The sequence below is a fragment of the Sinocyclocheilus rhinocerous genome, unplaced genomic scaffold (genome assembly GCF_001515625.1).
Source record: "Sinocyclocheilus rhinocerous isolate Xijiao unplaced genomic scaffold, SAMN03320098_v1.1 scaffold861, whole genome shotgun sequence".
Lineage (NCBI taxonomy): Eukaryota > Metazoa > Chordata > Actinopteri > Cypriniformes > Cyprinidae > Sinocyclocheilus > Sinocyclocheilus rhinocerous.
The window spans coordinates 317,302-340,558 of record NW_015640043.1 but is presented as its reverse complement, the minus strand read 5'-3'; the positions used below and the strand labels follow the sequence as shown (position 1 = coordinate 340,558).

The following is a 23,257-nucleotide window of genomic DNA, read 5'->3' as shown; positions in this document are numbered from 1 at the left end:
TTTTTTTTTCAGAAATACTGCACATTTACATTTTTCTCCTAAATCAATTCTGGTAAATAACATTTCTGGTAAATACTCCTTTAAAAAGTGTTTTTTATTATAATTTTATTATTAGTACACTAGAACACTAGATATGTTGTCATTCTTACACTATAATACTGAACTTTGATTTCAGTGATTTGGACTATGAGATGGACACTTGCTTCTTGCACTCTATGTTGCACTTTACTTTTGCTTTAAAAAAGGATTTCATAGAAATTTGGATTTCATTTGGTTTAATAAAATATAGTTTAATAAAATATTCTTAAGTAAAATTGTTGATTTTTTTGCGGGAAATCATTTAGATTATAAAAATAGTCGTTAGTGGCAGCCCTAAACCGCAGTGCTTAAAAACGCATACAAACAATACGTTTTCGTGACCACGTAGCACAGCAACGTCATGTGAGCGTGTAACCGCGATAGAGACGATAGCCCAAAATTTCTACCGGTTGACAAATTTCTACCGGTTAATCGTGTCTAGTCTACTGGTATATCGCCCACCCCTAGTGTTGTGGATGGTTTAAAGGGTGTTTTGGGTGGTTATTTGGGTGTTCTGGTTTTGCTAAGGAGTTCCAAGTGGTTACTAGATGGTTGCTAGGGTGTTCTGGGTGCCTATACTATGTTCTGGGTGGTTTACAGAGTGTGGGTGCTTATTGTATTTACTACGCACATGCTAACGTTTTCTGGGTGGTTACTAAGTGGTTTTTAGGGTGTTCTTGGTGGTTTCTGTGGTGTTGTGAATGCTTTATTGTGTGTTCTTGGTGGTTACTAGGTGGTTGTTAGGGTGTTGTGTTGTGGTTTATTGGATTTTCTGGGTGGTTACTACAGCATGTGGTTTTTAGGGTGTTCTAGGTGATTACTAGGTGGTTGCTATACACCTGCAAAGATTTTCTGTGTAGTTATTAGGTAGTTGGTTGGGTGTTCTGGGTGGTTACTAGGTTGCTGCTAGTGTAGTCTGGGTGGCCTCTAGGGTGTTCAGGTTGGTTTATAAAGTATTCTGGATGTTACTAGGGTGTTCTGGGTGGTTACTAGGTGGTTGCAATGCATCTGCTACCGTTTTCTGGGTGGTTTCTAGGGTCTTCTAGGTGGTTGCTAAGTGGTTGCTATGCACCGGCTAAAGGGTTCTGGGTGATTGGTATCATAAGCCGCTTTTCCACTATTGGGCCAAACAGTTCTAAGAACTGTCAGGTACGGTTCCAGTTGTATTTCCACATGAACCTGGTACGGCGCGGCACGATTACAAACCCTTCTTGGCCCGGAATTCTCGGCACGGTTAGACAACCTTGCTGAGCAGTGATGGTAGAGTGCGTGTGCGTGTGCGTGTGCGTGACGTGCCTGGCTACCAGATTCTCCAGCGCGCTATTTGATCAAACAGCCAAGTAAACAGCTACTAATAGTTCAATAAAAAAAAGGGGAAAAAATGTCTGAGACAGTTTGGTCTGTGGAGGAAACATTTGCGCTTACTGATATTATACCCGTCGTTGCCTTCTCTTTATTTTATTTTTTGGCATCAAGCGTTCGGTCCTTTTTTCTGTTATTTAGCTAAGTAAATATCGGATAAAAAAGGAGTCCCAAAAACAGTAATATCTGATCATCGTCCATATTGCTGTTTACGTTACACTTGCGTTACCAAGGCAATGACTGACGCATTTGTATTACATTCCAAAGAGCTCTGTTATGAGCACCACAGTGGAAAATGAAACCGTATCCTTGCTGACTGGCCCGGATCGGCACGGAATGGAACCGTTAAGCAAAGAGAACTGTTCGGCCCGATAGTGGAAAAACGGCTATATCCTTGGTTGTTGCTAGACTGTTCTGAGTGATTACTTTTTTTTTTTTACAATAGATATATATAGGTAGATTCCACATTTGACCAACGTATTGGCACTCACAGTAAAAACCTATGAGTTCAAGATGCCACAACTGTGCAGCCTCTGGTTGTGAAAACTGCTGAGAGAGAGAAAATATATAAGATAATCTTTGACAGGTGAGAATGTGTTTTTAACATGTATTAACTCAATATCACAGGTTTTTAAACTATGGTAACTTTTTAATGTCGTGTTAGCTAGCACCTTCATCTTGTGTTAGTTTAGCAAAATCAACTGCTGAAGCCGATATAGATATTCAAGCATGCGAATAACTACTGTTGCAGGCACACAGTCAACTTACTCTCGATTGTTCATGAATCAGCTTTACTGTTCCAGTATGGCGGATGGTGTACATACAGCAGCCTATAGAAACAGCAGCTAATAAGGCATCTACGTATACATATCTTTGGATTCTTACTAGCCAAAAAGCTAGGAAATAATATAGGGCTGAAACGATTAGTCGACATTATTACAGCGTCAACAATAAAAAATAGTCATTTGATCTCATATGACTTAATGTAAGAATCCGATTCAGAATGATGATCAGAACATTGAATAGATTGCTTCCATCAACAAATCCAAAGCTTGCACGGTCCTATACTACTTCCTGTATCTGTTGCACAAAAGATGTGGGGCTAGTTACCTAATTCTGAGGGTCAGGGGTTTGTTCAAATCACAAAGTATGAGTACCACTTAATAAAAAAAAAAAACTTTCTGAGTGAGCTAGTATGGTGCAGCAATAGTTCAGCGTGAAATGGGAGCGGAGTCCATCCTACTGCCGCCGAAGGGAGAAGAGCTTATCAAGTGGAAACAGTGCTCCAGTGGGGGTGGTGTGTGTGTGTGTGTCTGTGTTTGTGTATGTCTGTGCGCGTGATACAGAGAGATTTCCCACTCATGGTGAGGAAACCCTGTGTTGACAATATGCCAGCAGTGCTGTGTGGGTGTGTTTGTGTGTCACTTTGTGTGTGTGTTTCACACTCCAAAAACGCTTCATTTGAGGGCATGCCAGAGCCGCTCAGTGAACAGATAAAGACATTAAACGTTTTTATGATCTCATATCTCCTCGGTATGGCCCGTCCAAGTACCACTGCTATTTCACGAGGATCAAAAGAGATTACGTGACTAATCATGGTAGTTATTAAGCTCATCTTCCCTGTTATTTCACCACGGTCAACTTTGATCTATCTAGATCTACCTGTGGGTAATGGGTTTAGTAAGCCGTGTCATATAGATAAGCTTTGTCTCCTGTTCTCCGTGCAGCTGGACAATGTGGACGAGCAGGCAGCGCAGATTCGCAGAGAGCTGGACGGGCGACTGCAGCTGGCTGAGAAAATAGCCAGAGTAAGAAACCTTAACCTGTTTCTGTCTTTATGGTAAAAACATCTAAACATTGCTGTTAAAAAATGGGATCAGATATGACAAGTTTGTTTTTCTTACAGATTTAAATGTGGACTAAGTGTATAACTTTTGTTTGTGTGCGTCCATATGAGTACACGTCAGTGTTTCCTTCACACATGGCTCACAGACAAATGAATCGTATGAATCAGTTCTTTTTTGATGAGTTCGTTAAAAAGATTCACATAAGTCTAGAACTCGCTGTTGAGTTAACAGTTTAGAATCAGACTTCGATCCATTACGGTGTAAATAATATACAATAACAACAACAAAGAATTTTTTTTTTTTTAACAATATTTTGCATATATATATATATATATATAAGTTCATCATTTTTCATTCAGAGACATTATGGAGTAAGTAAATTAATATAGCATATTGTGGACTAAGTCAGTGAATCATTCAGAGCTACACAGTAAATAATAAAAACATAATACAATAAATAAATAAGAATAAAAATAAATATAATAAAAAACACTATTTTGCAAAAAATATTGTTGGCTTGGCTATTTTTAGCATATTGTGTACTAAGTCAGTCACATTGTGGACTCATTCAGAACCATTAAATAAACTTGAAAAACTTTATACATAAAACGGAGTAAGAAAACTAGTAAATACGAAAAAAAATAAATAAATAAAAAAATTGCACTGTGGACTTAAAAGTAACAGGGTGTCCGCGGGTCCTTAAAAAGTCTTAAAATGTCTTAAATAACGTTTTCCTAATATAAGGCCTGATATTTTGTATGGAATATTGTCTGCTGACATTAAAAGTTCACTGTATATCATAGTAATAAATACCATTTATTACAGCATTGATATTTTGTTTTCTTTTTAATTTATACACATTAAATATTACATATATGTATGTAATAAAATGTGTATTTCCATTACAGGTTTAGGTCTTAAATTTCATATAAGGTGGTATTAAAAAGGTCTTAAAAAGTCTTAAATTTAATTTGTTCAAGTCTGCAGAAACCCTGAGTAAATAAAATCGCAAAAATAGGCTATTTTTTGTGTATCGTTGATTAATCAGTCATATTGCATGAGTAAATAATATATAAAAATAATATCATATAAACAACAATAAAAAATGTATTTAAAAAAAACACATTTTCCCACATAAAATATAAATTTTAGTATTAATATATGTCAAAAATTTAATACATTTTTGACTAACTTTTAAGGTTGAATCAACTGTACGGGTACCTGAAAGTCACAGTGTTCATCCTGTTTCCTGCTGCATCTGATAGGAGAGGAAGTTTCCAAAGTTTATTTCCAAAGACATGGAGATGATGTACGTGGAGGAGCTCAGGTCATCCGTTAACCTGCTGATGGCTAACCTGGAGAGCCAGCCTGTGGCCAAAGACTTCAAGCCCAAAATCAAGCCCAAACTCACACCCATGAACAGCTTCCTGGACATCGGCGATGAGAACGACTTGCCTCTCTCCAAATCTGACGTAGTGCTGACGTTTTCTCTGGAGGTAGATATTTAGAAAGATGCCATCTTTGCTTCACAGTTCACCATAACCTTGATGGCTGTGATGGTTTTCATTTTGCGTGCAGTCTTACAAGCGTCACAGCTACAAAGCATTTGAATGGTTGAATAAAAAAAACATAATTCAGATTTTCAAAATTACATTTTATTTTATAATAGATTAGTCAGTGGGCTGTTTAAACAGCTAGTTGTCAAAAAGCACTTCCACAAAAATAAGAAATTTAAATTGTCGCTCTTTGGATGCTTTTCAAATGTCACGTGAAGTCTAATCATGTGGTCTTGTGCCTTTTGCTCAGATTGTGATCATTGAGGTGCAGGGACTGAAATCCGTTGCTCCTAACCGGATCGTGTACTGCACCATGGAGGTGGAGGGAGGAGAGAAGCTCCAGACGGATCAAGCCGAGGCCTCCAGACCACAGTGAGTATAGTGATCACAACGATACGAATAAGAGCCCTTAACATGATATATACTGGTGTTATATACACACACTACCGTTCAAAAAGGTTGGGGCCAGTAAGATTTTATTTAATAATACTTTTATTCAGCAAGGACACATTAAATTGATCAAATGTGACAGAATAGACTTTTATAATGTTACAATCAAATTCTATTTCAAATAAATGCTGTTCTTGTGAACTTTCCATTCATCAAAGAATTATGAAAGAAAAAAAATATATAATGGTTTTCACAAAAAGACTGGAGTAATGATGCTGAAAATTCAACTTCACAGAAATAAATGACATTTGACACTATATTCATATAGAAAATTAGTCATTTCAAATTGTAATAATATTTCATAATATATGTTTTTGTACTATATTTTTGATCAAGTAAATGTCTTTAAAAAAAAAAAAAAACAATCTTACAAACCTGAGACTTTCAAAACTTCTAACTTTTTAAATTAAGGTAAACTGGAAGGTAAGGTTAGCAAATCCAAAGGTCAATCCTCAAACAGGGTCATGCAAGGCCAAAAAAAGAGTCAAAAATCCAATATCATATCCAGTATTATACCATAAATGAAAAATAAAGGTCAAAAACAAGACTACATGAAGATGGACAGCTTTATATATCATAGTGGCATAGTTGTGGCATTATTTCTGATAATTGTATTTTTAAATCTTGTAAATGTCACAATGTGAGATGTATTTCTTTATTTCTTATTTTATTTATTAACTTTATCTCACCATTAACTGTTTTATTTTTGCTCTGAAGTGGAAAAAGGTTGAAACCACACATTAGAGTCTGGTAAAGGCTCTCCCTGGTGAACTTGTTTAATAGATGACATCTTTATATAGAGTATTTTATTCTACAAAATGTTCCTACATTTCTTAAAAATAGCATATATGTGAATGTCACTGTAGGTTAACAGCATGTTCAGTTATGTTTTTAATTAAAAGCATTTCCTATACAGTAATATTTTTTTATTTAGATATGTACGCAACGTGCCAATCTCTTTAACCTTTTTAAGGTCACTGCTCTATTTTAATCTGTTGGGAACAACTCACACTTGCTTTTTATCTTCAGACCTTGAACATGTATTCGCTCTTATCTCATCAGCTCCCCATTAGCGTAGTGACTTGTTTTGACACTGCAGACACATTGAAAATATGCCAGCTGCGCAGCTCTGAAGTGCAAATGTGGCTGAACCCAGAATGAATGGCTGCAGTGTGTTTTGTAATGTTAAATGAATCTCTGGGTCTCTTTGAGTCCATAGCGTATCTGCACTAATGATGCAAGTCAAAGTTATAATATTTATTAAGTAGACCGTGAGCTCGGAAACGTAATAATTGGAATCGCAGTCATCTAGAATCGCGTTTGTGTAGGTTTTCTGCTCGTGTTGATTAGGGTTGTGACTCAAAACGACGGTGGGGGTCGGTGACCCGGTGGGCAAGTGACGTAACCGGTCTTGCGGCTTAACACCGGTATCACCGTCAGCAGCGTCTATCGCGGCAAGCCTAGTGTTGATTAGGAATGTGTCTCGTGCTCCCTACTTAACTATGGATGCAGTCACGTTAGAGAAATTTCAGCAAAGTTGCAAACCAAGCAGCTTTCTGTTGGTCAACGCAGCAAATTAGCTAAATCTACTTGAACCCAAAATCTGCAGAATTCCTGATCGCATGGATTCCTATTAAAATGACTTGATTTTGACTGCAAATGTTCATAGAACTATCCAAAAATCATGCACCTTATGAATTTGGACTCTATCAAAAGCCTTGATGCACTAAAGATTGGGACACTGACGACTCGTATACCTGCAACACGAATCTTCGTTTTAGCTGTTAAAAATTTCGATGCTATTACAAAATATGCATGTCTTGCATGTTTTCAGTAGTTTTTATAAAGTTTGCAACATTTTTTCCTTCAATGCACGTTAGAGATGAGAGATCACTAGAGACAAAATCCTTTTTAAAGACGAATGAGGCTTTGTGTTCATACATCTGCATTTGCACTCATCCTCACGACACTTAATAAGACTGAAAAACATTTCCGCTAGTGGATATAGTTGATGTTTACTGTTTAAGGTGCATTCTGGGAATTAGTAGGAAACAAATAATTCTGACCATTGGACAGCCCTAGAAATTGTAGACTCCCTCGCCAGTGTACTAACTAACAAGGAGCTTACTGAGACACAACCTAGAAGAAACTGGATTGTATATGATTTATGTAACATTGTTTACCTGAGCGTGGATTAGTTATTCCAGTCAACACATAGACAATTAATACTTCTCACTCACATTTTTGGATTTCATCGTATTGGTTTTAGTTGATTTGGTTTTATATTTGTTGTTTGTGGAGTAGTTGTGAAGTAGGAGTAGTTGTGAAGGGACAAATTGCTTCCTCCTGTTATGGCCTCTGTAATACATTTCTTAACTACAACTTTGCATGGTATTGGCAACTTTGTATTGTGCACTTATATTAAGGATGCCAATTGTTGTGGGTTTTTTCCCTCTTATATTACATTTCTAAGACAGCTATTATTCCCATTTTTCTCCAGCAGACACTCGAGATTGAAATGTCGCTTGTAATCTCGTCAAGGTGAATCAGTGCCGTGTGAGATGATTTCAGTGTGTTTATTGTGCCGTCACCTGCTGGAAATCATGTGGTTCAATCCGATAACGCTCACATTTGACCTCACAGTATGATGTTAATTAGCACAGAGGAACCAGATCTTGCGGATCCCAAGATTCGTGCATGTGACCATTTTTGTTAAAGGGGCCTATCATGAAAAGCATACTATACAATACAAATATTGACTAAAATTATAAAGGAGGTAAAATATCATTTATTTATTTTATTTTTATTTTTTTATATGACCACTTCTTCAATGTAATGAGTATTGCAAGTGAAAGCTCCTATCGAATATATGTCAGACATATGTGATTGCATTATGTTAGAATTAAATAAAAATTACGCTTTAATCTGGCCAGTGATGTCATTTCCTGGAAATGTGGTTACAGAGAAGGCAGCAAAGCATTATAGTAAGGCGTTAGACATTTTTTATAAGTCTTTTATTGGCTTTGTGCACATTACCTGCAAATGAAAGCATAATGAAACCCATTTTCTTTAAGGTGTTTATACTTGTATTTTTTTTTAAATACTTTGAATGCTGCTTCGTTTTTCCTTGCAGAAGTACTCTTAGATGAAATAAAATAATTCCCAAATAATGTCAGTGCCTGGTTCTGTCGACATGAACATGTTGCAAACAAATGTGAGTAAATTTAGAAAATCCTTTTAAATGTGAATAAGGTATTGCATCATTGAACTAATCTTAGCAATCTAACTTTTATTAGATGCTAAGCTCTGTTGTTTTGTTGCCTTGGTAACAGTTTGCTTAATAAATAGTCCTCCCTATGTTTTGGGGGGTTCGGACAGCCTCTAGGTGGTGAGAGGTCAGTTTTATCGCAGTAACATCCACAGACCTCCCAAAATTTCCATCCACTGGTGAAGCTCCCCAAGGCAGATTTGGGCTCTAGACAATGTCAGTCAGAGTGAAGACTGAAGGATCTTTTCTGGCTGTGTCACTGGCAACAGCTGTAGCTGAAATTCAGTGTTGGGTAGGGTTGCACCAGCCGTTCATAAGTAAGTCGTTCTTACTTTAATTGGGACGTGAAATTCACACCTAGGGGCTTAGTAGCTACTAGCTTGTTTGTTACTAACTCTGTACTTAATTTGGTTGCACTGTTAGTTCTTAAGGCAGAGTGTAACATGAAGGTTGTAACCTCTCCATAAATATCTTCAATACCTTCAATGATGTTGTTGTGTGCCTCATGTAACTAATGGTAAAAATAAGTTTCCATTGAAATATAATACTTGGCTAATCATGAAAAAATTTAATAGGTATTTTTATATGAAAGTGACATTCAGAAACCCAATTTTAAATGATTAAGGAGCAATAAAAAAGCAGCAAAAAAGAAAACAAAAGAAATGGCATTTATTTATTAGGATTGATGTTATTTGGCATGCACAACACAGAGCGATGCACACAAGTGGTGTGCTGTTTAGATCGGGTTTGTATTGAAGATCCGCATGTCATTTGTTCACATAATGTTCTCTCTCTTGAAATGTAAACAAGTGTAAAGATCAACATTATCATATGTCTAAAGTTTGTCAGGTGAAACATGAGCTTATTGATGCAATTCAGTCAATCTGCTGTTTTATTCAATTTATTCCGATGCTCGTGGTCTGAGGCTTCTGTTAACATTTATCTGTTTTTTGTTTATATTTAGAGTTGTTTCAACTAAGTTTTAAAGTGTTATGAAACCCCTGTTTAGCACTGGTCTTTCACACTTTAGAATTGAAAAAGACTCCAGAAACGGGCGTGCAAAGCTGTGGAAATGTGGGAGTGTAGAGGGTGGGAAGAGGGGAGAAAACAACCAATGAAACACAGACCTACAACACACATTATACAGACAAATGAATATTAAAATATGAGCAGAGAACGAGAGAAAATAAACAACAACGGAGATAGGGGCCAACTTGATGTATTTTTAAAAATATAATAATAATGACAACGAACTCTCAAGAAATCTTATCATTAGAGACTACAAACAACTCTCATGAACAAATCAAATAGAAATGTTTTGATTAATTATTTAAAAATGAGCAAATCAGCAGAGATATTGGTCTATATGAAAAATGAAGAAGGAACATTTAAAAGTTGTAATATTTTCACATTATCCCGTACTAAAGTGTCTGAACAAATGACACACATCAGTTTAAAACAGAAAGAAAAAAGGCATAGTTACTTCTTTTTTTTTTTTTTTACTCTTCTTTGGATTTTCGGTCTATATCATTGTTTGCTGTGTATCACAATAATCTGTTGTGTCATCGCTTTCATGATATGACATACCGCTGTATCAGTGCCCTTACTTACACATATTTCTTTTGAAGAAGACGTGATATGTACGCTTAGACGGTGCTGGTTCATGTTTAGAGCACAAGAGAAGATTAAATATGTTCACGGTCATGTTTACAGTGGTGAACTGACAGCACGGAAGCTCTTTCATGAGATTTTATATTCTCTGCTGTAATACGACCTCATGCATAATACAGCACAGTGATTGGAGCATAAGGGTACGTTCTCATGAATAATACTGAGAAAAGCTCTGAAAACTGATGACGTAGATTCGTACTCTCCAGCCACAGCAGCCAATCACCACTCCAAATTAACGCATATACATCACTTTCCTTGAAGTAGTTTCAACCGGAAGGACGAAATGGCTCCAAAAAAATGAAAACAATTTTCAACTCAGATTTTGTGGTGTATTCCGCAATGACAGCACTAGTCGGAGCCTGTCACCTGCTATTTGGCCGATTGTGCATGTTGAATTGCGTCAGGCAGTCGGTGAGATAGATCACTCTGATTGGCTGTTCAGCTTAACGAGCCAGTTAACGAAAAAAAAATCGAGAAAAGCATTTGAAAGCGAGTAAATAACAAAGTAAAGAGGACACACACAGAGAAAGCTGCTCAAGTTTTACATCATCTTACCTGAGCATCTAAAGGCTGAAATACACAACACGATTTTTGCCCCTATTTTCCCCCGATTTACAGTTTGGATAAGACGACGCTAGTTGCCGAAAATCAGAGCCAGCCTGCCGATTTGAGTTGATAGATTTAATAGAAAATCACATAGAGTACGATGGTCACTGACTCTGATTTTTTTTTTTTTTTGCTTCAGACGAAGCTTTCTTTTAGCTTTTTTTAGCTTTAATTCAATACAGTCGGAGGATATCAAACATGTTGGATATTTTGAGCCGATTTTAGAACACACATTGTTTTCATTTGTCACACGTCTCCTAGCAACAAGATGCACCTTTCTGCGTGACTTTGTTGTGATCGGAACAACTTGAAAGTCTGGTAGTGTGTGATCCTCAGTCATTTAGTGTATGATGGACAGTTTTACCTCTGTGACTATTAAAGTGCCCCTATGGACCCTTTTCACAAGACTGTGATGACGCGTTTAACGGTCATCAGCATCGTAAATCCTCGAAAGTTTTGCATATTTGTATTTTTTTTTTTTAAATGTATGTACATTTATAACACTATTCTTTGTATTATATCACCTTTGCGTCAAATTACAAAAAAAAAAACAGTTTACGCTAATGCAAGGGGGTTTCTAATGCAGCGTCTATGGGAGGGACAGTAAATTTGACATCGTTCTCTCTTCTGACTGCCGTTATCAGTCTCCCTCAATTTTTTCCTTTTATTGAAAGTCACGAAAACACTATCGTGGAGTTTTTCGTTTGCTATTTGAGCAAATGGGAATGCAAAAATATATATTTGTGGTACTCTCCCATTCAATGCTCTTCAAGTTAACCCAACTATGATGACCCAGAAATGTAAAAAAAAAAAAAAGGTCCATTATGCCATTTTGAAAATTGCCTATCATGCAGTTTGTAGCTGTATGTGAATGTAAATGATCTGCAAAGTTGTAAAGCCGAAAGTGCATGATAAAGTTATTGTCTCTCCAAATCAAAGAATCAACTCTGAACAGCCTAAACAAGTCGTCAGTAATTTGAATCCTACTTCTGTGACAGCTACACGGCATGAGGTAACACATTTGCATAATGTTCTACGTTGGCCGGCCGGAAACAACCTGACCCGCCCTCAAACACTGTAGCTTTTTCGTGTGGTAAACATCATGTGAAGACACTGTGTCTTGAAAATTGCCTATCATGCAGTTTGTAGCTGTATGTGAATGTAAATGATCTGCAAAGTTGTAAAGCCGAAAGTGCATGATAAAGTTATTGTCTCTCCAAATCAAAGAATCAACTCTGAACAGCCTAAACAAGTCGTCAGTAATTTGAATCCTACTTCTGTGACAGCTACACGGCATGAGGTAACACATTTGCATAATGTTCTACGTTGTTCTACGTTGGCCGGCCGGAAACAACCTGACCCGCCCTCAAACACTGTAGCTTTTTCGTGTGGTAAACATCATGTGAAGACACTGTGTCCTACGCTGTGAAAGTAAATTCATTTTATTTTCACTTCCAAAGGATTAGGCTGCAAAGAATCAGTAGTTAAAATTATTTTTTTCCACTGTAACACAGCAGTACATCCCCAATCTTTTTTTTGTGTTCTCGGGGTGTTCAACGCGGGATACACAAAACACTTGCTCTTGAAAGATGGTAAGAAATAGTAAGAAAGTCCTGCTTTGTTTGCGGTTTGTAGTTCCGCAGTCCTGATTTCGGTTTCTCTTTTTGAATAACGAATATAGACTATTGCCACCTGCTGCTAGACAGTTATTTCCTCTCATGCAGGTGCAAAACGTGTTTTGCATCTAGTCTTTGTAGTGTGTTCAAGCGTGAATTTTTAGCCCAGGCACATGCGAGGTGACAACACAGTTGGCTTTCGTCACCACTAGTTCTTCATTGCCAGTTTGGTGTGTCGACCTCAAGGGATCAAGGTTTGGCTGGTTACCATGAGTCCCCCTGCTGGTAGATCCTGTAACTGGCTGCAAAGAGCATCTTTCTCCATTGACGTCTTGTATTCTGACTAAAGCCCATTGAGATGAATGGGAATGCTATCGGATCTTCAGATATTGCACACCTCCTTGGTAACATCATAAGGCTGATGGACACCTAGCCAGGATTCACACAGAGGCTCAGACACCAAAGAAGGTATAGCCAGACAGTGATTCAGCATTGTGACTCAGTGTTTGTTGTAGACGCAGTCTAGACTAACTGTTAAAAGATGTGCGAGTGTGTCTGTGTGCTGAATCACACAGGAATTTAGGAATTTATTGATTAAATTGATTCAAGAGATTCATTGGTTCCAGCTTTTGTTCTGCTGAAGCATGTACCTTCTTCATCAGTTTGTACAGATCTCATATGTTATCAGCTCAGCCAAGTGTACATACTGTACAGTTACCTCGTTTTAGTGCTTATACTATAGAGGAAACATGCTTGGCTTGCCATATGACATTCAAAAACTGTCTGGGGTTTATTGCTTTAGAAAGCAGAAGAACTGAATTAGATGTGGGAGCCGACTCCTACAGTCAATTTGCCACAAGCAACTGTTGGCCCGCTTGAGAGAGAGAGAGTTAGTTTGATTATGTTGCTGTGTTTACTCAGCTCTATATATATATATACAGTGGTGTGAAAAAGTGTTGGCCCCCTTCCTGATTTCTTATTTTTTTGCATGTTTGTCACACTTTAATGTTTCAGATCATCAAACTAATTTAAATTCACTTGTGTTATCTTTTACTAATATTTAAATTTGTTTGATGATCTAAAACATTAAAGTGTGACAAACAAACAAAAAAATAAGAAATCAGGAAGGGGGCCAACACTTTTTCACACCACTGTATATATATATATATATATATATATCGTAATTATAATATTTTTTTTTTGTAGTGATCCCATCTCAGAAACTCACACACAGACGTACACTGACAGCCTGATATGCAAGCATGCCATACATAAAATCGACTCAGTCATGCTTTACCAACTTCCCTGACAGACTTGCTTTTAGAGTCAATATTTGTTTTTAAGTCATGTTTTTAGAGTCAAGCCATGTTTTAAAGTTTTGTTTTTGGAGTCATTTTTTTTTTGTCAAATTTTCTAGGTCAAAAATTGACTTTTGTGTCTTGTGTCTAGTTTTGGAGTCAGAATTTGTTTTTGTTTTTTATTCAAGTTGTGTTTTTACATGTTTTTTGGGTGGAGGGGAGTAAAAATGTGTTGTTTTTTTGTCTTGCTTTTGGAGTCAGAGTTGAGTTTTAAGCCTTGTTTTTGAAGTCAGGTCATGTTTTTAGTTTTGCTTCTGTATTCAATTCAATTCTTGTTTTTTTTTTTGTTTTTTTAGTCAGAATATGTTTTTATGTCCTTGATGTGCTTGAAGAGTCAAGTCATGTTTTAAAGGCTTGTTTTTGAAGTCAAGCTGTGTTTTAGCTCATGCTTTTAGAGTGAAGTCTTTCTTTTGAAGTCAAAATTGTTTTTTTATGTCTTTTGTCTTGAAGTCAAGTCAAGTTTTAAGTCTTGTGTTTGGAGTCATGTCTTGTTTTTTGGAGTTACATTTTTTTTTTTTTGTCTTGTTTTTGGAGTCAAGTCATGTTTTATTGGCTTGTTTTTGAACCAAAACTGAATTCTTGTTTGGAGTCAAAATTAGTTTTTATGTTTTACTTTTGGAGCCTTTTTTTTTTTTTTTTTTTGAGTCATATACTGTAGCTTTTGGAGTAAAGTCTAATTTTCTTGCTTTAAGAGTAAGGCTTCAAACTTCAGCCCACCCCTCAAGTAGTTACATAGGCTATAGATTAATTTTGAGACCGAAATATAAATATAAAACAAGACGTTTTGTGCGTTTAATTTGAGCTTTATAAATAGTGTTTAATAATACTAAAAAAAAAGAACAAACACAAGACAACAAAAGCAAAGTCTTACAAAAGCAAATAGATACTTTACCATCCCACACACTAATTTGATCAAACAAAGACAGGAAATATTCAGCAGGCACTTCATCATGAATCTGGGGAAGTGGTGAATGCAAAATGAAGTCTCCTATTGTGACGGCTGATTTGTTTTCTTCTGCTACAGGTGGGGCACACAAGGAGATTTCACCACCACACACCCCCTGCCAGCGGTCAAAGTCAAACTCTTCACTGAAAGCACTGGAGTCCTGGCTCTGGAGGACAAAGAGCTGGGAAGGGTGAGATGAGAGTCTGTCCTTTCGTCCACCGCTGAGGTTTACATCAAACCTCCTCTGCGTTCGATCTGCACAATGTGCTCAATTATTGGCTGATGTTACAGGAACAGATGTTCTGCACACAGTGTGTGAACCTTGATGTGCGTACACATGTGTTTGTATGTGTGCGAGGGGAAAGTGAGCTACAAGCGAGGAAATCTCTAGTCATTAGGGCTCCCGCTCCCAGAGTAACAGATGGAGACTCCCCATTAGAGACTCGCACCAAACAGACTGCACCTCCTCCATCTATTTTCTCTTGCCGTCTCGCTCCGTTCATCAGTCTAACCCTCTTTTTCTCTTGTCTCCAATCATCTCTTTCACGCCTATCTCTCCAGCTGCCCATCCAGGTGTATCGGTCCTAATAATGTGTTTCTCTCTTACTTTCTCTCGTTCTGTCCAGGTGGTCCTTCACCCCACCACAAACGGGCCCAAAGCGGCAGAGTTGCACAAGATGGTAGTGCCTAAGAACAGCCAAGACGTGGATCTGAAAATCAAACTGGTAGTTCGCATGGACAAACCCCCCAACATGAAGCACAGCGGGTACGTCTGTAATGATGCTCACAACCTGACCTCCAGGATCTGAACGTCCTCATGTGTTGTTATATAAGCCATGAGAAAAAAAAAAAACAATGCACAAATTAAAACTACAAATAGAAATTCCATGGATAAATTAGTTTTATTGAATAATATACTGGTCATTTCTCACAGAAATAATCATTTAATTATTATATAAATATAGAATAAATATGTAAGTCTTAAAGTGAACTTGTAATGATGGTAATGGTATGTGTCAGTGTGTGTGTAGATTATATATCAAATTTGGTTAGCATTTGATTGAATGGTTTTTTTTCTTATAAGGAAAAAAAACACCCCATTCAGCAAGAAGTACTGTAAGTTTAAATGAATGAGGTGCATTGGAAAAATTGTGGTTTTAGTGCCACCTTGTGTTCATTTATTATTCTTGCGAGTCTCCTCATTTGACACATTACATTTCCTTGGACTTCCAGGAGCCCCTCAGGAAACACTGGCTCTATATATTACATCTCTTATTGATTTATTTCTTTGTTTATTTATTTGTTCATTTAAAAAATATTTTTATAATAAAAAAACAAATAAAAAAATGACCATTCAAATAAATAGCAGCATTAAATAACATTAAATAAAAATTTTATAACAATTGAATTTTATAACAATTAAAACCTTTTTTTTATTATTAAATGTATACAAATCAATAACATTTATTAAATTAATTTGCTGATCAAAGAATATAGATTTGGTATTTTCTGGTATTTTCTAAGCAAAATTACAAGAGATGAAAACACATTACAAATTAAATATTGAACATTCAAATAAATGGCAACATTAAAAAATGTTAAATAAAAGTTTGCCAATATTAAACATAAGTAAACAAAAACTTAAGAAAATTTAAAAAAAAGTGTATTTATTTTTAATTTGCTGTTCAAGAATTCAGTTTTGGTATGTTTAAAAGCAACAAAATTACAAGGGAGTAAAACACATTACAAATTAAAAAGTAAATAGCAAACATTAAAAAAAATAGCAAAATTAAAAACATTAAATAAAAATCTGGCACCATTAAACAAGTAAATAAAATATTTAAAAGAAAGCATTATAACATAAGCTTTTTTTTTATTTGCTGGTAAAGAATTCAGATTTGGTATTTGTTAAAGCAATAAAATAACAAGGGAGGAAAAACGGATTACAGATCCTTCTGACTGTCTGTATTTACTAATCCAGAATGAGCCCTGTCAGTAAATGCCATAGTTTCCAAAAGTGAGTAGCAGCAGTGAAGATGTGCGGGACCAGCTGCTGGGGTGCCTCCCTCAGCGGGGCGAGGTCAGGGGTCACATCACTGCCATCAGCCTGCTAATTACACAGAGGCCCTGTGCGATTCCTTTATAGAGCAGCTCCCTGAGAGTCCTGCTCTAATTGGCAGAAGCCTCTTCAACCTGGAATTACCTTTTTAACGGACCTCACAAGACATTGCAGAGGACCACTTACGCGCTCAGACAGACACAAACTTACTCACCGTTCTCACACAGATGTGCTGAAACATTTATTTATTAGCCCTAAAATAAAAATTCTGTTTTTATTTTCTCACTCCTGTTTTTGTTTTTCATAAGACCCTTCAGACAATATTTTTAATGAATAATATTTGAAAATAGTCATTTGGTGCATTCAAGTCATGTCGGAAAGATCACATTTCCGAGTTGAACGCACATGAATGCCACCACAATTCATAACAATCTAAACTTTCTTTAAAGGAACACTCCACTATTTTTGAAAATAGGCTCATTTTCCAACTCTCCTAGAGTTAAACAGTTGAGTTTTATCGTTTTCGAATCCATTCAACCGAATGTAGCTTAGCATAGATCATTGAATCTGATTAGACTGTTAGCATCTCGCTCAAAAATGACCAAAGAGTTTCTATATTTTTCCTATTTAAAACTTGACTCTTCTGTAGTTACATCGTGTACTAAGACTGACGGAAAATGAAAAGTTGCGATTTTCTAAGCTGATATGGCTAGGAACTATACTCTCATTCCGGCGTAATAATCAAGGAACTTTGCTGCCGTACCATGGGTGCAGCAGGCGCAATGATATTACGCAGTGCCTAAAAATAGTCCCAGCTAGGTAACTTCCAATAAGCCTATTTTCAGGCGCTGCGTAATATCATTGCGACTTTTCATTTTCAGTCGGTCTTAGTACACGGTTACTACAGAAGAGTCAAGTTTTAAATAGGAAAAATATAGAAACTCTTTGGTCATTTTTGAGCGAGATGCTAACGGTCTAATCAGATTCAATGATCTATGCTAAGCTACAGCTAAAAGTGCTACCGCCGGACCCGGAGATCAGCTGAATGGATTCGAAAACGGTAAAACTCAACTGTTTAACTCTAGGGGAGTTGGAAAATGAGCCTATTTTCAAAAATAGTGGAGTGTTCCTTTAAGCCCTGAGGTTCAGAGTTTATGACGTATATTAAACAAGTCGGATGCAATGGATACAAGTGTCTTTTTAATGGTTAATTTGTTAACATTAGTTAATGCATTAACTAACAGTAACTAACAATGAGCAAGACATTTTCTACAGTATGTATTAATCCTTGTTCATGTTAATTAATAAAAATACATTGTTCATGTTAGTTGAAGTCCATTAACTAATATTAACAGATACAATGTCGAAATTAACATTAACTAATATTAGAAGTATTTTCATTAGTTCCTGTTAACTACTTTAGTCAACTAATGTTAACAAAGGAAACCTTATTGTAAAGTGTTACCAAAATAACCAAAATACGATAGTATTGTACAATTATGATAGAATATATGATTAAAATTACAACACATTAATAAATTGAAAAAAATAAAAATAAAAAAACACCTGATGAGCATTCTTTATTCATAATTTTGTAGTAAATGATGAAATATAAAAAGCAAATAAAAAGTAATTTGTAAATATTGATTTTTGTTGAAAAGTTACATCTCCATCTCGCTCCGACCGCAGTGACTTAAATGCAACTAGTTGTAATAACAACTTTTCGACTTATAAATATGTCAGAAAGATCATATTTACTGTACATGAATGCCACCAAAAAGTTGTAATTATGAGTAAGAAATTCTTACCTTTCTTTAAGCCCAGGGTTTGCAAGTTGGAAGCCTGTCAACAAGAAAAGATGTTGGATAAAATGGATACAGTGTCTGTATTGATTGTAAATTCGTTGTAATTAATGACCTTTTTTCATTTACAATAAAATATGTGAATTGCGTGCAAAAATACATTAGTATTTTGACTGTACAATTTCTATGGAATATGTATGTACTATGAAATAACAATTCAGTTTGCAGCACTTTCAAAACGTGAATGAAAACATAAAACAAAAAATCAGTGTACATTCGTTATTAATCATTTTGTAAAATAAAGCAATAAGCCCCAAGAAGCCGTGGTTTACAGTGAATTTATAACAGCTAAGGTGACGCGAAGCGGAGTGCCTAAAACCCCCTTAGCTGTTATAAAACGGTTATTCCATATACGTAGTAAGGTTTCACACAATAAAACAGAGCAAATAAAGTGTAATGATATAAATAAAAACAGTATTCTTCAAAGTTCAACAAAGTGGTTGCTGAGCAACACACAGAAGTAAACAAAGGTGTATGTTTGTAGAGTAATTTACAACAGCTTCGACCGTAGCTCAGCCAATCAGATTCAAGGACCGGAACTATCCATTTTATAAGTAGAGTTTAAAAACATTGAAGAAATTTATTGTAGGAAAGTTACATTTCCATCTGACCAAAGTGACTTGAACGCATCTGACGTCGTAATTACGATTTCCCAACTCGTAAATACAAACTTCCCAGGAGGACCAGAATATGCACCATTTGACTCGTGCAGCATATTCCAAATCTTCTAAAGCCACATTTGTGTGAGGAACAGGCTGAAATTCATGATGCTTTTTGGTCTTATGATACTCATTTGAGATTTGTAAGACCAAAATCATACCATTTTAGTCTTAGGTTTTGTCCAATTACTCATATACCCACACACATCCACGAAAACAAACACCTGATGACTGTCCCAGTGCATGGGAAGAGAGAGAGAGAACGATCGGTGGGGAGATTTTCAGGTTGATTGCACCCCATTAAAAGAAGCCATCTGTTTATCAGCAGAGCGACTGAAGAATTGGGAGCCATTCAGTTTTGTGGAGTGACCCCACCATGGCCCTGAGAGAGAGAGCTGCCAGCTCGAGTCTGATCACAGTCTGTCTCTGTCTCACTTATGCTCACTGGCTCTTAATTTCTCTCCCATGGTCCATTTTTAATTCTTTTTGTGTCCCTTTAAAACCATCTTTGTCCTCTTTCGTTTGAGGGCCAGGGCACACATTAAAGCCCTTTTTACACGTTTGCATTTTAAAAATCTCTTTTAACCTCACCCTTCGGTTACAGCCACACATTGCATTCATGACTCATTGATTTGTGTTATTGCATGCAATATTTTATACTACCTATACTAAAAGACAGAACAATATGACAATGTAATGGGAGTTTAATACAGCGTTTTAGTATTATTTATCTACAGTTATAGTATGTATTAATGTTTTGAATTGGCTTGCATTTTTATATTTTCAGTTTTCATTTTAATTTTAGTTTTAGTAATTGTATGTGCTTTTGTAAAAAAAATTTTTAAAGATTTCTTTCCTGCATAATTTATATTTCAGTTTTAGTTTTATTACTGTAATTTTAGTACTTAAAAATATTTCTTTAAGTAAGTTGCCAAGGCAGAATTTCTAATTTTCCTTTACATTTTTCATCTATTTATTTAATTAAATTTTGTTTTAAATAGATTTACTTTTAGTTAACAATAACAATACTGGTTTAAGAGCAAAGGAACGATGTACTGAAAAATTCAATAACACATTTCTAAGCAAATCATTTGTGAATCAGTTTTTACATAAGGCACTAAACTGAATCCCAGTTTAAAAATACCATTATTTTAAATCTACAGAGAAATCAGTTCTGCTTGTGTTTCATAAATAAGGCCCAATGAAAAATGTTTTCTGCAATACTGCCTTAAAACCACATGGGGGCACTGCAACCATTGTAATATCCACTTACATTAACATCTATTGCCACTTTTTTTTCAAAGTGATCTCTTAATGTGTTTAATTTTACATTTTACATTCATATTGACATAAATTGTTAGGTTAACATTTGTATTGTGTTTAAAAGCTCAATACAGTATCATAAACTTGCATCATGCAATTTATCTGAGTGATAAACCTATTGACTTTTCCGGGATGTTAACGAACGCTGAGAAGAACAGGTTATTTGTAAATTAAGTATTTATGCAAAAAGGTTGAGTGCTTTTTACTGTGTAGGTTAGAAAAAATAATAAACCATAGTAGCTTAAGAGAATGAGTCTGACTCCATATTTCAGGGACCTAAGGATGTTTTATTTAGCCAGTGTTATGATTTAGGCTATTATGATTTGTAATATGTACCTATCACATTTTCTGAGAATTCGTTTTTTTCCTGGAATGAAATATTACATGTATTTCTGAATTAATCATATCAAACATTTTAAAATGCGATTATTGCGACTCTTCAGATTCAGCATTTGCGTTTCCACCTAAACTAGCCTACTTGCAAGAAACCATAAAGGCTTTTATTATAATCAAACAAATGTTGTTTATCTTCAGAAAATTATTGTTATCGTTATTATTATTATTATTATTCCGGTTCAGATTGAGCTGAAGTCGGCTGGAAAGTGCCTGCGACGCGCCCATTCACCCGGAGGTCGTCTTGCCTGCCGTTAGCCGGCCATTGTTGCCATCAAAATGGGATCATGTGTATCAGAAAGGTGTCGGAGAGTGAGCTGAAAATCACTTTCACAAGTGGATGATTACCTCTGCCACATGTTAACCCAGATTGGCCCGCTTCCATGCACTCATTGCTCCCTCAACCTTGACTGGAGCTTTTTTCCCCACAGGCACTGTGTGTCCATTTATGAGGAATTGATTTCACCTCACCCATATTTCTGCACACATCCTTTTTTTTGTTACATTTCTAAGAATGTGTGCTTAATCAATAGCCTAAGATGTTTTTTCCCTCTCTGTCATTGAGTGGACATGACAGAATTCAGGCGCTTGAGGAATTAATGAATGACAGCAACTAAAGTCCATAAACTTCCTATATGGCTTCATGAATGTGGTGTTATATTTTAACAGGATTATTTTTTTAATCATGTCTGTAAATGAAAATATCAAGGGACATTTCAGCTGTCGATTTGATTAATCCATGACACTCATCATAATGTATTTTTTTCTCTGTAGGTATCTTTACGCCTTAGGCCAGAGAGTCTGGAAGCGATGGAAGAGGAGATATTTTGTGCTTGTTCAGGTGAGCAGATTTCCTAATTACAACTCTATATATAAATGTAATTTAATTTGATTTTTGTCAAAAATCATTATACATATTTATTTTTCAGCAGCAGCAACAGCAAACAAATTCTTAGAATTTTTGAACGTTGCATGCATTTTGTGTTTGCAGTTGTGTTTTTTGTTGTTTTTCTGAAGGAAAACTAGTTTTTTTTTTGTATTTATTTGCGTAAAAGAGTGTTGATTATCAGTTTAATTAAATAAATAAACAAATTACTATCCTCCTGACTACTAGCCTTCTGAGATAACGGCATTATTTTTGTGTTAAATATTTTACAAAAAAAAATACAGTTTTAAGGAATGGTTTATAATTTGATTTGCAAACATGTTGAATGTAAAATGACAGAAGTGGTATCATATGAATCAGCTGGTTCTCTTGTTTAATTTAATAACACATACACACACAAATAAATCAATAAAAATAACATAACATAAAATATGGCTGACCAGTCAGAGGACATTGGGACATAATTATTTTTAATTGGTAAATTTGAGTAAAGTACCACAATAAATCCTTGCATAAAATGTAAAAATTCCTTGTTTTCATTTGGTGTTACCTGTATTTGTACTGTATTTATGACATAATTTACACACATTTTTGAGCTATGTATATCACACAAATATAGAATTTTTTTTTTTTTTACAATTTAGGACAAAAATCGTGATTGTGTTAAGATGATCTCCTCTCTTTCCTGTTGTTCAGGTGAGTCAGTACACATTTGCCATGTGCAGTTACCGGGAGAAGAAGTCCGAGCCGCATGAGCTGATGCAGTTGGACGGGTATACGGTAGATTACTCCGATCCGCAGCCAGGTACACTCACACTTCAACACTAATGGGTTATAACTCAGTCAAATGCTCATGTGGCCGTTTAGATTTTATTTCAAAATAGGATGAATAATCATAGTTCACATGAATTTCAGTGACCTGTTTAAAATTAGAATTTTGCATTTGCTGCTTTTGAAAGAGATGCACACGTTATGAGCTTGAAATGAAGTGGGTATGAAATATTCTGAAAACTAGAATCTATTCAATTACAGAGAACGAAATTACATGGGAATAAAATATGAAGATTCATAATATTCTAATATTTTAAAAGTTTTTATATATGTTATAAAGTATACATTGTCATGTATATTTAATACATATAAATATTAAATGTATTATGAATACCTATAATTTGTTGTAAATTATACTTTTTTTATTTTCGATTATTTATAAAACTAATAACAAGTATATTTAATAAATGTAATATATATATATATATATATACACACACGATTAATCGCATACAAAATAAAAGTTTTTGTTTACATAATATATGC

At 35.5% G+C, this 23,257-nt stretch overlaps 1 protein-coding gene across 1 annotated transcript in view; it reads left to right on the top strand.

The window, feature by feature from the left end:
• The window catches only part of LOC107752302 (calcium-dependent secretion activator 2-like), a 170,120-nt gene that overhangs the window by 85,654 nt on the left and 61,209 nt on the right, over nt 1-23,257 (top strand). The window contains exons 4-10 of the mRNA XM_016568240.1: nt 3,168-3,248; nt 4,553-4,783; nt 5,094-5,215; nt 14,837-14,948; nt 15,385-15,524; nt 21,829-21,895; nt 22,637-22,745. Coding sequence (XP_016423726.1) covers nt 3,168-3,248; nt 4,553-4,783; nt 5,094-5,215; nt 14,837-14,948; nt 15,385-15,524; nt 21,829-21,895; nt 22,637-22,745 — 862 coding nt within the window. The remainder of the gene's footprint in view (nt 1-3,167; nt 3,249-4,552; nt 4,784-5,093; nt 5,216-14,836; nt 14,949-15,384; nt 15,525-21,828; nt 21,896-22,636; nt 22,746-23,257) is intronic.